This window comes from Sorex araneus, chromosome 6, assembly GCF_027595985.1.
Source record: "Sorex araneus isolate mSorAra2 chromosome 6, mSorAra2.pri, whole genome shotgun sequence".
In the NCBI taxonomy this organism is placed as follows: domain Eukaryota; kingdom Metazoa; phylum Chordata; class Mammalia; order Eulipotyphla; family Soricidae; genus Sorex; species Sorex araneus.
Genome location: NC_073307.1, coordinates 20,194,117 through 20,206,943, shown reverse-complemented (window position 1 = coordinate 20,206,943; position 12,827 = coordinate 20,194,117). Strand labels below are relative to the sequence as shown.

The 12,827-nt window shown below is 43.3% G+C and overlaps 2 protein-coding genes across 2 annotated transcripts; both read left to right on the top strand.

Moving 5' to 3' along the window:
- Positions 1 to 2,847: 2,847 nt before the first annotated feature.
- On the top strand, positions 2,848 to 9,428 carry LOC129405704 (protocadherin beta-8-like). The gene has a single exon (XM_055142807.1). It carries the CDS (start codon positions 4,105 to 4,107, stop codon positions 5,455 to 5,457), a length of 1,353 nt encoding a protein of 450 aa, XP_054998782.1. The 5' UTR covers positions 2,848 to 4,104; the 3' UTR covers positions 5,458 to 9,428.
- Positions 9,429 to 9,578: 150 nt separating this feature from the next.
- Positions 9,579 to 12,250, top strand: LOC101552729 (protocadherin beta-16). Its single transcript, XM_055142802.1, has one exon. The coding sequence runs from the start codon at positions 9,595 to 9,597 to the stop codon at positions 11,983 to 11,985; it is 2,391 nt and encodes a 796-aa protein (XP_054998777.1). The 5' UTR covers positions 9,579 to 9,594; the 3' UTR covers positions 11,986 to 12,250.
- The last annotated feature ends 577 nt before the right edge of the window (positions 12,251 to 12,827 follow it).

Sequence of the window (12,827 nt, the reverse complement as noted above, 5' to 3'; positions counted from 1 at the left end):
GTTTTATTTCTTATAATTCAATAATCCATTTTTTCTAGATCAATTCTTCATGTACTCTTATTGAAATCTGATCTAATCAGAAGGTCAATCAAACCTTTTGACTTGTTGCCTTGATATCTGACTCCTTTATCACAGGGAGTTTAACGGTTCCAAATAGAAATTTTGCACTACTTTTATTACTTCATTTTCTTTTGTTTTTTGGTCACACCCAGAATTGCTCAGGGGTTACTCCTGGCTCTGCAGTCAGGAATTACTCCTGGAGGTGGTTGGGGGACCATATGGGATGACGGGGATTGAACCTAGGTCAGCCATGTGCAAGGCAAACGCCCTATCCGCTGTGCTATCACTCTGGCCCCCATTATTACTTCAATTTTTATCTCCACGAAGTAACTTCTTTAAAGTACTCTTGTCTGCTTTTACAATTCCTTACCCTTTTAACTTTTTACACAGAAAATATCTAGTTTTATTTCTAAAAGCCTTTCTTAAAGCCTAGAATGCAAGTGTTATTTTACTTGGGAACAATTATACAGTGTGAGCTAGTACATGAAAATTGTTAAGCTGTGCTTTCAAATGTTTTCTTGCTACTTTTGAGTTGAATTAAAATGCTATGTAACCACTGTCCCCCCTGTCCTAAGTTTTAGAAACACAAAATGTAACATATCTTTTAAAAACTTCCTCATCATCAACACTATTTTATAATTTACTCTTAGAAGTAAACCAATTAGTGGAGGCCACTTAGAAATGAACAAACCGGTGTTTTGATATAGTTCAGTTTTGAACTTGAAAGTACAAGAGAAAGAAAAGATTTAAATAACTAAAGTTAAGAGAAATAAATTATCATTGGAGATTCTGTAGAGTTGAGAAGACTGGTTTGTTAAAATAATCTTTAACTGTGGCCTGAGAGATGGTACAGAGGGTAGGGTATTTGTCTACCACATGGCCTACCACAAGAACCTTGTCCTCCAGAGCACCAACAGGAGAAATTCCAGGTGTGGCCCCCAAACAACCAAACAAACCTTTAAGTTCTTTTTCTTTAACAATTTTCCAGAAAAGTTTTTCATTCCTGTTCTCAATATGCTAGCCTGGTAACTTTTTAATTTATTTATTGGGGGCATATCAAGTGTTTAGGACTTATTCCACTCTTTTTTTGCTTTTTGGATCACACCCAGCGGTGCACAGGAGTTACTCCTGGCTCTGCAGTCAGGAATTACCCCTGGCGGTGCTCAGGGGACCATATGGGATGCTGGGAATCGAACCTGGGTTGGCTGCATGCAAGGCAAATGCCCTACCCGCTGTGCTATTGCTCTAGCCCCTTATTCCACTCTTGGTGGTACTTGTGAACCATATATGGTACTGGGGATGGAACTAAGGTTGTCTGTGTGCAAGACAAGACATTACATCTGTATTATCTCTCATACCCAGTCCTATAACTCTTCTAATGGTTCTGAACATTAATAATAGGATATAATATATTCATCTAAGGACAAATTAAACCAAATCAAACCCCATGGGCTGTGAATATGGCTTAAAGGGCTGGAGATCATGCTTTGCACAAAGAGCCCCAGATCAGATCCTCAGCTCTACAAGGTCCTTGAGCACTACCAGGTGGCACAGTAATCCTACAGCAATCAGAACTTAATGGTTTCAGTAGTATCAAGATAAAATTATTCTCAATAAATAACATGAAAAAAGGAGGAGGGAACTTTATACAATAAAATGAAGTTAGAGACTTACAAATGAAATATAACGTGGATTTGTACAAATCTTGATTCAAATAGCTTCAAGAACTTTGAATTAAATAGATACTAGCTTCCATTAAGTTCACTTACTAGGTATAATAATGGCAGTAGAATTGTTTTAAGATATTAATACCTTAGGATCTATGGCAAAGTAGTTGTGGGTTAAAATTTATATCACTTAATACGTGAACATGTGGGAGAGATAAATAACTATGTAAAATACTGATAACAGTTGGAAATAGCATGAGGATCCAAAGGTTCAGCATACTATTCTCCTTTACAGAGTTTGAAAATTTTTTAAATAAGAGGACTTTTTATTTGATTCTGAGAGTGGAGTTAAACAATAATAGGATATCCTTCCTAGGTACAGAATCATTCCTGCTTTCACCTCTACTAGACAAACCCTTCTGATTCTTCTTGTTTTATCCTATGACACAATAGAATCCCGTTTCTCCAAGGAGAACCCTGGGTACTTTTCTAGTCACATCAATGGACTCTTGCAAACTCAGCCACCTGAATGACATCAAATTACTCTTTGGCATCAAATTTCTCACGATCTCTTTCTCTGTGTAGTTAATTTCCCTCCTCCTTCATTTCCTCATCTGAAACATGGGAAAACTCACAGCAGCCTTACTGTAGACACCACTATTTCCTCCAATTTAAAGATGAGGAAATGGAGGTAGGTATTAAATAATATGTCCAAGGTTTATAGCTAATCATTCTCATATTTTATGGCCATAAAATATGTACTTCTAAAAGCTTTCTGTGTTATTCCAATTATGTAGGCATTTATATCTTTCCTGCATATATTCTTTCTTTTCAATCAGGGTGTTACATAAATGTTTTCTTTTTGCTACAAATTCAATTAACATTGTTGAAAGTAAAATATACCTACTATTATCATCTCTGTTGTGTGGCCCTCCCACATTTCTCTTGAATTGACTACACCTTAAGATCTGTGATAGTAAAGATAATATTGAAAATGTACATAGATCAGTGGTGCCTGTAGTAAAGAATTAGGAACTTTGTATCCCTTTTCATCCCAGAAAGTGTAAGATTCTGTGAGAACGCATGGTGGCGCTGCAGGATAAGAAGGTACAATTCAGAATCACAGCTTTGATTTTATTAATATGCTAAACTCGCCAGCAAAGCCGAGACGCCCACAGGAGGCTTGGGCATCACAGAAGGAAGTGTGGGTCCTCTGAAATGAGAGTATTCCCTGGAATATTCTGAAGAATTCTGTATAATAACTATCTCAGATACGGAGGTCTTTTTGGTTCATCAGAACCTTTCTGGCTGAAGGTTACAGTCAGCAAGAACAATGGAGGCCAGCGGGAAGCTCATCTGCAGACAAAGGCAAGTCCTTTTCTTCTTTCTCTTTTTGGGATTATCTCTGGCAGGCACAGAACCTAGGCGTTATTCTGTGATGGAGGAAACTGAGGGCCCCTTCTTTGTAACCAATTTAGCAAAGGATCTAGGTTTGGGGCAGAGGGAGCTCTCCAGGCGCGGGGCTAGAGTCACTTCCAAAGGGAACAAATTGCATTTACAGCTGGATCAGGAGAATGGGGACTTGCTGCTACATGAGAAACTGGACCGCGAGGAGCTGTGTGGTCACACAGAGCCCTGTGTGCTGCATTTCCAAGTGTTGCTAGAAAACCCCTTAGAGTTTTTTCAAGCCGAGCTACAAGTAATAGACATAAATGACCATGCACCGGAGTTTCTAGACAGAGATGTGTTGCTAAAAATATCAGAGAGCAGTCCTACTGGAGCAAGATTTCCTTTGAAGAGTGCCCGGGACATGGACGTGGGCCAAAATAATATTGAGAACTATATAATCAGCCCCAACGCCTACTTTCGGGTTCTCACCCGACAACGCAGTGATGGTGGGAAATATCCTGAATTAGTGATGGACAAAGCACTGGATCGGGAGGAGGAACCTGAGCTCAGGTTAATGCTCACTGCTCAGGATGGTGGCTCTCCACCCAGGACTGGTACTGCTCATGTCTACATAGAGGTTTTGGACATCAATGACAATGCCCCTGAATTTGAGCAGTCTTTGTACCGGGTGCGGATACCTGAAGACAGTCCCATTGGCTCCCTGATTGTTACTGTCTCTGCTACAGATGTAGACTTAGGAATAAATGGTGAGATTTCCTATTCAATTTTCCAGCCTTCAGAAGAGATTGGCAAAACCTTTGAAATTGACTCTATAACTGGGGAAATTCGACTGAAAAAACAACTTGATTTTGAGAAAATTTAGTCATATGAAATCAATATTGAGGCTAAAGATGCTGGCAGCTTTTCTGGGAAATGCACTGTTGTCACTCAAGTCATAGATGTGAATGACAATGTCCCAGAAATTACAATGTCTGCCATTACCAGACAGATCCCTGAGAACTCTCCTGAGACAGTAGTGGCAGTTTTCAGTGTTTCAGATAGTGATTCAGAAGAGAACGGAAAAATAACTTGCTTCATTCAAGATGATCTACCCTTTTTACTAAAATCTTCCTTAGAAAACTTTTACACGCTCCTAACAGAGAGACCCCTTGATAGAGAGAGCCAGGCCGAGTACAACATCACCATCACGGTGACAGACATGGGCACCCCCAGTCTGCAAACACAGCACACCATCACAGTGCTGGTGTCAGACGTGAACGACAACGCCCCCGCCTTCAGCCAGCCCTCCTACACCCTGCTGGTGGGCGAGAACAACAGCCCCGCCCTGCACATAGGCAGCGTGAGCGCCACCGACCCCGATGAGGGCAGCAACGCCCAGGTCACCTACTCGCTGCTGCCGCCCCAAGACCCACAGCTGCCGCTCGCCTCGCTGGTGTCCATCAACGCCGACAACGGGCAGCTGTTCGCGCTGCGCTCGCTGGACTTCGAGGCCGTGCGCGCCTTCGAGTTCGGCGTGGGCGCGTGGGACCGCGGCTCGCCCGCGCTCGGCAGCCAGGCGCGCGTGCGCGTGCTGGTGCTGGACCGCAACGACAACGCGCCCTTCGTGCTGTACCCGCTGCAGAACGCGTCGGCGCCCTGCAGCGAGCTGGTGCCCAGGGCGGCCGAGGCGGGCTACCTGGTGACCAAGGTGGTGGCGGTGGACGGCGACTCGGGCCAGAACGCCTGGCTGTCGTTCCAGCTGCTCAAGGCCACGGAGCCCGGGCTCTTCAGCGTGTGGGCGCACAATGGCGAGGTGCGCACTGCGCGGCCGCTCAGCGAGCGCGACGCGCCCAAGCACAGGCTGCTGGTGCTGGTCAAGGACAATGGCGAGCCGCCGCTGTCTGCCAGCGTCACGCTGCACGTGCTGCTGGTGGACGGCTTCTCGCAGCCCTTCCTGCCGCTGCCCGACGCGCCTGCCGACGCGCCCGTGGACGACCGCCTCACCGTCTACCTGGTGGTGGCCTTGGCCTGCGTGTCGTCGCTCTTCCTCTTCTCCGTGCTGGCCTTCGTGGCCGTGCGCCTGTGCAGGCGGTCCGGCCCGCCCGCGGGGGGCCCCTACCCGCTGCCCGACGCGCACTTCCCGGGACACCTGCTGGACGTCAGTGGCGCTGGGACCCTGTCGCACAGCTACCAGTATGAGGTGTGTCTGGCTGGGGGTGCTGACACCAATGAGTTCAAGTTCCTCAAGCCTATTTTACCCAATTTTCAGGGCCATTCCCCTGGACCAGAAATAGAAGAGAACCCTAACTTTCAGAACGACTTCAATTTCAGTATTCAGTGATAATAGGTTTCTGTCTCCCTTAACGTTTCCATTGGGCCAGTTAACTTTAGGAAAGCCCTGTGTGTTTTAACAAGTGGTAGGAAGGCTTCAGAACACATTCAATTCTACATAAGCTGGAATAATGACTTAGTTTTTTAATAGAAATTAATCAGCCTAACTGGTGATGAACATCTCCATGATGGTCCTACCATAGCTCAGAAGCCACCTAAAATAGAGTGTGTGCATTCATATAATTCTGTTTTATATTAAGCCTTATGGATGATTTTGTATATTGCCCAGATTACCTTGGGGAAATCAAAAACCTTTTCATATATTTTAATGGTAACTTATTCTTTCTTTTATGTCATTTGGCTTAGTAAAAGTTCCATATGTCTACTTTGTGATGCAGGAGCAGAACTGTACATGGTATTCCTATCTAAAATATAAATACAAAATATAATACATTTGCTAGATGGTTGACTAATGGTTATAATATTATCTTTTCTTCATTGTTATAACATGATGAATGGTCCTAAACCTTACGTCTCAGAATGCTGAACTTAACAATTGCACTTGTTCTGGAGAGATTAGGCATCAGTGAACATAGTTACAAACCAATTCTATGTAATCTATTGTATTTCCTTTTTTGAAATTTTCTTTGGTTTTCAAACTGTTGTATATGTTAGAACAGTAATGCACCAACACTAGAGTTTAACTAAAGAGAAAAGAAAGCATCCAGTAAAGTGTTTGGTTCTTGCTCTAGTGTTCTCATAATACTTATCTTTGATGTTTTCTCATAGATCTTATATTGATTGTACATCCTTTCTTTAAAGTTACAATGTTAATTTTATCATAATTTTTACATTGCTTTTAAATTGGTTTTAGAAGGGAAAAAATATCTACACCATGTTTATCCAATGAGGGGAATTAGTTTAATTGTAGTATTGGATTTTTCCTTTGAGAAATATGGAATAAGTTTAGGGAGCCTTTAGCAATAGTTCAGCAGATAGGGTGCTTGCCTTGCATGCAGTCAACCCAGGTTTCATTCCTGGCACCCCATATTGTCTTCTTAGCCCTCTCCATAGTGGTTCTTGAATGTAGGTCCAGGAGTAAGCCTTGAGCACTGCTGGGGGTGGCCCCCAAACAAAGAAAAAATAGTAAATTCAGTGGTTATTCCATGCACATTTTTATTTTCTTCTTAGTAACTAAACCTAAATTTATTTTTTTTGGGTCACACCCAGCGATGCTCAGGGGTTACTCCTGGCTCTGCACTCAGGAATCATTCCTGGCAGTGCTTGGGGGACCATATGGGATGCCGGGGAATGAACCCAGGTCGACCGCATGCAAGGCAAACATCCTAACCGCTGTACTATTGCTCCAGCCCCTAAACCTAAATTTCACCTATAATATTAACATGGTCACAAAACAGGCAATATTTTCCTACCTTATCTGGCAGCTAGTATAAAACATAAAATTAATTCATAATAAAGTGTACATGCAAATGTTGAAGGAAAGGTCCAAGAAAACTGTGTAAGGAAAAGGATTCATCTAAAAAACATCTGAAGGATTCATCTAGGAAGTGGCCCCCTTCCCACCCCTTTCTAACTGTTACTTTATGCTTGGAATATTTCGGCCACAGGTTAGAAAATTGTTAATATTGTACAACAAACACTAATGGTGGAACAACTTACGGCAGAGAATAAACTTAAAACAGGTTGAGGTTCCCTGAGAATCACAAAGTAATTATGTCATCCCTGGATTTCCTTTTACTGAACTATTCTACTTGAGAAATAATAGAACTTATATTTTACTTATCCTATCATCATTTTTCCTCCTATTTCATTGGTATCCAATCCTAATATTTTAAGAATATGTTTCTTTTTAATTTTTTATTCAGTCACCATGTGGAAAGTTACAAAGTTTTCAGGTTTAAATCTCAGTTATACAATGCTCGAATACCCTTAACAATATGTTTTAATGCTATGTAATACAATAAAATGCACAGATATTATAGCCTGATCTAACATTTGATGTTTATATCTTGATTTCAAATTTAGGAGAATGTGCTATATTGTATTGTATTAACCATATTTTAATCATCATCCTAATCTTAAGAAAGTTGGTATATATCCTCTTTTTACATATGAGTAAACAGAAGTTTGGAAAGTTTAACTAGGGCTGGAGATATAGTACAGTGGGTGGAGCATTTGTCTTCCATGCAGCCAATCTGAGTTCAATACCCATCAGCCCATAATGTACTCATAGACTAATCAGGAATAATCTATGAGTGCAGGTCCAGGAACAAGCCCTGAGCACCACTGGGTGTGGCCTGAAAAAAAAAGAAAGTTTAATGTGCTCATAATTTAATTCTAAGAAATAAAGAAAATGTGAACTATATCCTCAGTCTGCTTGAATTTGCCATTGCAGTTCTTAACCCATAAATGACAGTGCTGCTACCACTGCATGTCTAATGGTACATGGGCACACACTGTGTTTGCTTTATGGATAATATAGCACAGGGGATTGAACCAGGGTCAGTTACATACAAGGCATGTGCCTTAACCCTGTGGTCTCTTCGGCCAACTAGAATATCTTTTAACTAAGATAGTGTGATCCATCTATTCCATGAATTGAATAAACTCCTCTGTAGAAAAGTAAGTTTTAGTTGACAGTTTATATAGTTAATAGTTGTTTCTGTACAAATGTCCACTCTGCTCTAGACAAAATAAACACAATAGTATCACAGAAAGGCTCCATAGTTCTGGAATGTAGGTCCAGATGTAAGCCCTGAGCACTGCTGGATGTGGCCCCCTCCAAACAAAGAAAAAATAGTAAATTCAGTGGTTAATCACTATAATCATGAGAGCAAGATTTTGTTTGGAGGAGTTTTGTTAATTTTTGGGTCACACCCAGGTGTTCTCCACTCAGGAATTGCTTCTGGAGGTGCTTGGGGATAATAGGGGATACCAGGGATTGAACTTGGGTGGTTCATGTGCAAGGCAAGTACCCTACTCACTGTACTATCTCTCCAGCCCGCTGATATCTGCACCTTTTCAATGTAACATATTCATGATTGCACAAATAATACCCCAAACATATTACAGAATCAATATATTGCTTGGATTTTCTTGAGTTTAATCTACTATTTCTTTTTGTACTGCTTACTGTTATCTCATATATATATATATTTAATTTTCTTTTCTTAGAACTTCTTTCTTTTATATGTCTTCATAAATACTTTGTTAAAGAATCAAGTACATCATATTTATTTGGGCATATCATTTAATTACAGAAAATAACCAATTTCAGAGAATTACAGGTAGTATAATAGGAACTTTTAGACCCAAGTACTTAGGAAGATTCTGGAACTTTAGTAGGAAAAACATGATAGGATCTATTTATTTTCTGTTAAAATTAAGAATATGTCTTAAGTGAGTTAATTCTTAGCTTACCAAAAAACCTAACATTTTTAAATTATCTGCTGTAATACTATTCCTAGTATTGCAGAACAATTATTTCTTTTTACTCACAGTTGCTGTGTGCACCATAATTCATGTGTGGGTTTTGTGTTAGTTTTCTACTGATGCTATAAAATACTTCCATAAATGCAGTTGCTTAAAATAATAAAAATGTTTTAACTCATGGTTCTTTAGGTCAGATGCCTGGCATGTATCGTACAGGTTAAAATCAAGTTGTTACAAGGATGCATTTCTTTTTGGTAGCCCTAAAAAATAAAAACATTTTTGTCTTTTAAAGTTTTTAGATGCTTTCTACATTATTTGACCCACTGTTCATCCTACTTTAATGCATTATATCCTCTCTTGCCACAACACAGAGCTCTATGTGAATTCACAAAATACAGAAACATAGAACTCGGTATTTTATATTACAAATACAGTTTGGACAACCGATTTAAACCAGAATGTGTGATGCAGTGAGAACCACATGGTGGCGCTGCAGGTCAGAGAATGGAAATCAACAGCTTTTCCGGTTCCAGTATCCAGCCCATTTCGCATTGCCTGAAAGCTTACAAAAAGCTTTCTCGGCAAGGGCAAAAGTGAGTGTGAAACCTCTTTAAAACACTGCCTAGAGGCATAGCTGCCGGCTTCTAGGTGGCAGGACCCGGCTACAAGGATTCTGGGCACACCTGAAAGAACAATGGAGATTGAATGGGTGCGCAATGGGAGACAAAGGCAAGTCCTTGCTTTCTTTGTTTTGCTCAGCATGTTGGGGGCGGACTCTGAGTTAGGACCTTATTCAGTAGTGGAAGAAACGGAGAGAGGTTCCTTTGTGGCAAATCTAGGAAAAGATCTGGGGTTGGGGTTGACAGAAATGTCCACTCGTGGAGCTCGAATCATTTCTCAGGGGTACAAAGAGCATTTGCAATTCAAGGTTCAGACTGGGGATTTGCTCATAAATGAGAAACTGGATCGAGAGGAGCTCTGCGGTTCAACAGAGCCTTGCATACTACATTTCCAGATATTGATGGAAAAGCCATTACAGATATTTCAAGCTGAATTGAGGGTGACAGACATAAATGACCATTCTCCCGTGTTCACTGAAAGAGAAATGATGCTGAAAATACCAGAAAACAGTCCTCTAGGAATTGCATTTCCTCTGAGTACCGCTGTTGACTTGGATGTAGGAAGCAACAATATTCAGAAATATGAAATCAGCCCCAACTCCCATTTTCGGGTGCTAACCCAGAATCGCAGTGATGGTAGAAAATACCCTGAGCTGGTGTTGGACAAAGAGCTGGACAGGGAGGATGAGCCTGAAGTCAGATTAACTCTGAAGGCACTGGATGGTGGCTCTCCACCTCGGTCTGGGACATCCAAGGTGCTCATTGAAGTGGTAGACATCAATGACAATGCCCCAGAGTTTGAGCAGCAACTCTACAATGTGCATATTCCAGAGAACAGACCCATAGGATCCCTGGTTATCACAGTGTCTGCCAGTGATTTAGACAGTGGAGTTAATGGACAGATCTCATATACACTCTTTCAGCCTTCAGAAGACATTAGCAAAACCTTGGAGGTAAATTCTCTGACAGGTGAAATTCGACTGAGAAAACAACTAGACTTTGAAGCAGTTCAGTCTTATGAAGTTGATATCAAGGCCACTGATGGAGGAGGTCTTTCTGGGAAATGCACTCTTCTCCTGAGGGTGGTGGATGTGAATGATAATCCCCCAGAAGTGACCATGTCTGCAATCACCAGTCCCATCCCAGAGAACTCACCAGAAACTGTAGTTGCTGTTTTCAGTGTTTCTGATCCAGACTCTGGAGAAAATGGAAGGATGGTTTGCTCCATCTCTGAAGAACTACCCTTTCTGTTGAAACCAACGTTCAAGAATTTTTACACACTAGTTACAGAGAGACCCCTGGACCGAGAGAGCCAGGCCGAGTACAACATCACCATCACAGTGACAGACATGGGCACCCCCAGGTTGCAAACACAGCACACCATCACAGTGCTGGTGTCAGACGTGAACGACAACGCACCCGCCTTCAGCCAGCCCTCCTACACCCTGCTGGTGGGCGAGAACAACAGCCCCGCCCTGCACATTGGCAGCGTGAGCGCCACCGACCCTGATGAGGGCAGCAACGCCCAGGTCACCTACTCGCTGCTGCCGCCCCAGGACCCGCAGCTACCGCTCGCCTCGCTGGTGTCCATCAACGCCGACAACGGGCAGCTGTTCGCGCTGCGCTCGCTGGACTTCGAGGCCGTGCGCGCCTTCGAGTTCGGCGTGGGCGCGTGGGACCGCGGCTCGCCCGCGCTCGGCAGCCAGGCGCGCGTGCGCGTGCTGGTGCTGGACCGCAACGACAACGCGCCCTTCGTGCTGTACCCGCTGCAGAACGCGTCGGCGCCCTACAGCGAGCTGGTGCCCAGGGCGGCAGAGGCGGGCTACCTGGTGACCAAGGTGGTGGCGGTGGACGGCGACTCGGGCCAGAACGCCTGGCTGTCTTTCCAGCTGCTCAAGGCCACGGAGCCCGGGCTCTTCAGCGTGTGGGCGCACAATGGCGAGGTGCGCACCGCGCGGCCGCTCAGCGAGCGCGACGCGCCCAAGCACAGGCTGCTGGTGCTGGTCAAGGACAATGGCGAGCCGCCGCTGTCGGCCAGCGTCACGCTGCACGTGCTGCTGGTGGATGGCTTCTCGCAGCCTTTCCTGCCTCTGCCCGACGCGCCTGCCGACGCGCCTGCGGACGACCGCCTCACCGTCTACCTGGTGGTGGCCTTGGCCTGCGTGTCGTCCCTCTTCCTCTTCTCAGTGCTGGCCTTCGTGGCTGTGCGCCTGTGCAGGCGGCCTGGCCCTTCCGCGGGGGGCCCCTACCCGCTGCCTGACGCGCACTTCCCGGGACACCTGCTGGACGTCAGTGGCGCTGGGACCCTGTCGCACAGCTACCAGTATGAGGTGTGTCTGGCGGGGGGCGCTGGCACCAATGAGTTCAAGTTCCTCAAGCCTATCTTGCCAGATTTCCAAGATCACATTACTGCGACCAATAGTGAGGAAACCCCCACTTTCCGCAATAGTTTTGGATTTAATTAGTAACAGAAACATCTCTTTAAAGGTATTTACTTCTTTCATATATTCCTGTTCATTATGTACGACGTACTGTTTACACCTAGTACCACCAATATAATCTTCTCTTTTTGGTTTATTCTCCATTTCCGATTTTATGCTTAACTTCACAGCTCGTTTCTTCTACATTAGTACAGTGAGACATTTAGTAGCCCCCTAATGAGTGAATTGTTTTAAATATTATATATGTTCCTTTGAATATTTTCCAAGAATTTATTATTAGAAGAACTGCAGCATGTGCTCTGTACATTTACAAATGTAGCCTTTTTCGTTTTACTTTCAAAATTGTTATTGTTGGTTTGTCAACTTGGTTTTCATTACAACTTCCTTGCACTATGTTCCTCCTCTGAAATGTTCTGTTTTCTAAGGTTGGAGATGTGGCTCAGTGGTAGGTCTCATGACTTGCATGTGTGTGGTCCTTGTTTCAAAGTTCAGTATTACCAAAAAATGAGCTCTAGCTTCCAATTTTAGCATATTTAATATATGACATAAATGTCTAAATTGAAACTAAGAACTCATTGTGAGAAGATACTCACAGGGCCAAAAACAAACTTTCAGAATTCTATAGCATCATGAAGAATTTATGAGGTTAGAATTTGATTTTGATATTTGGGTCACACCAGCATGACTCACGGATTGCTCCTGACTGTAAACAGGGATCACTCCTGGCAGTGTTTGAGAGACTATAGGTGTTGCCTTAGACCAAAGCAGGTCTGCTACATGTGTCTTTTTTTTTGCTTCTTGGGTCACACCCAGTGATGCTCAGGGGTTACTCCTGGCTCTGCACTCAGGAATTACTCCTGGAGGTA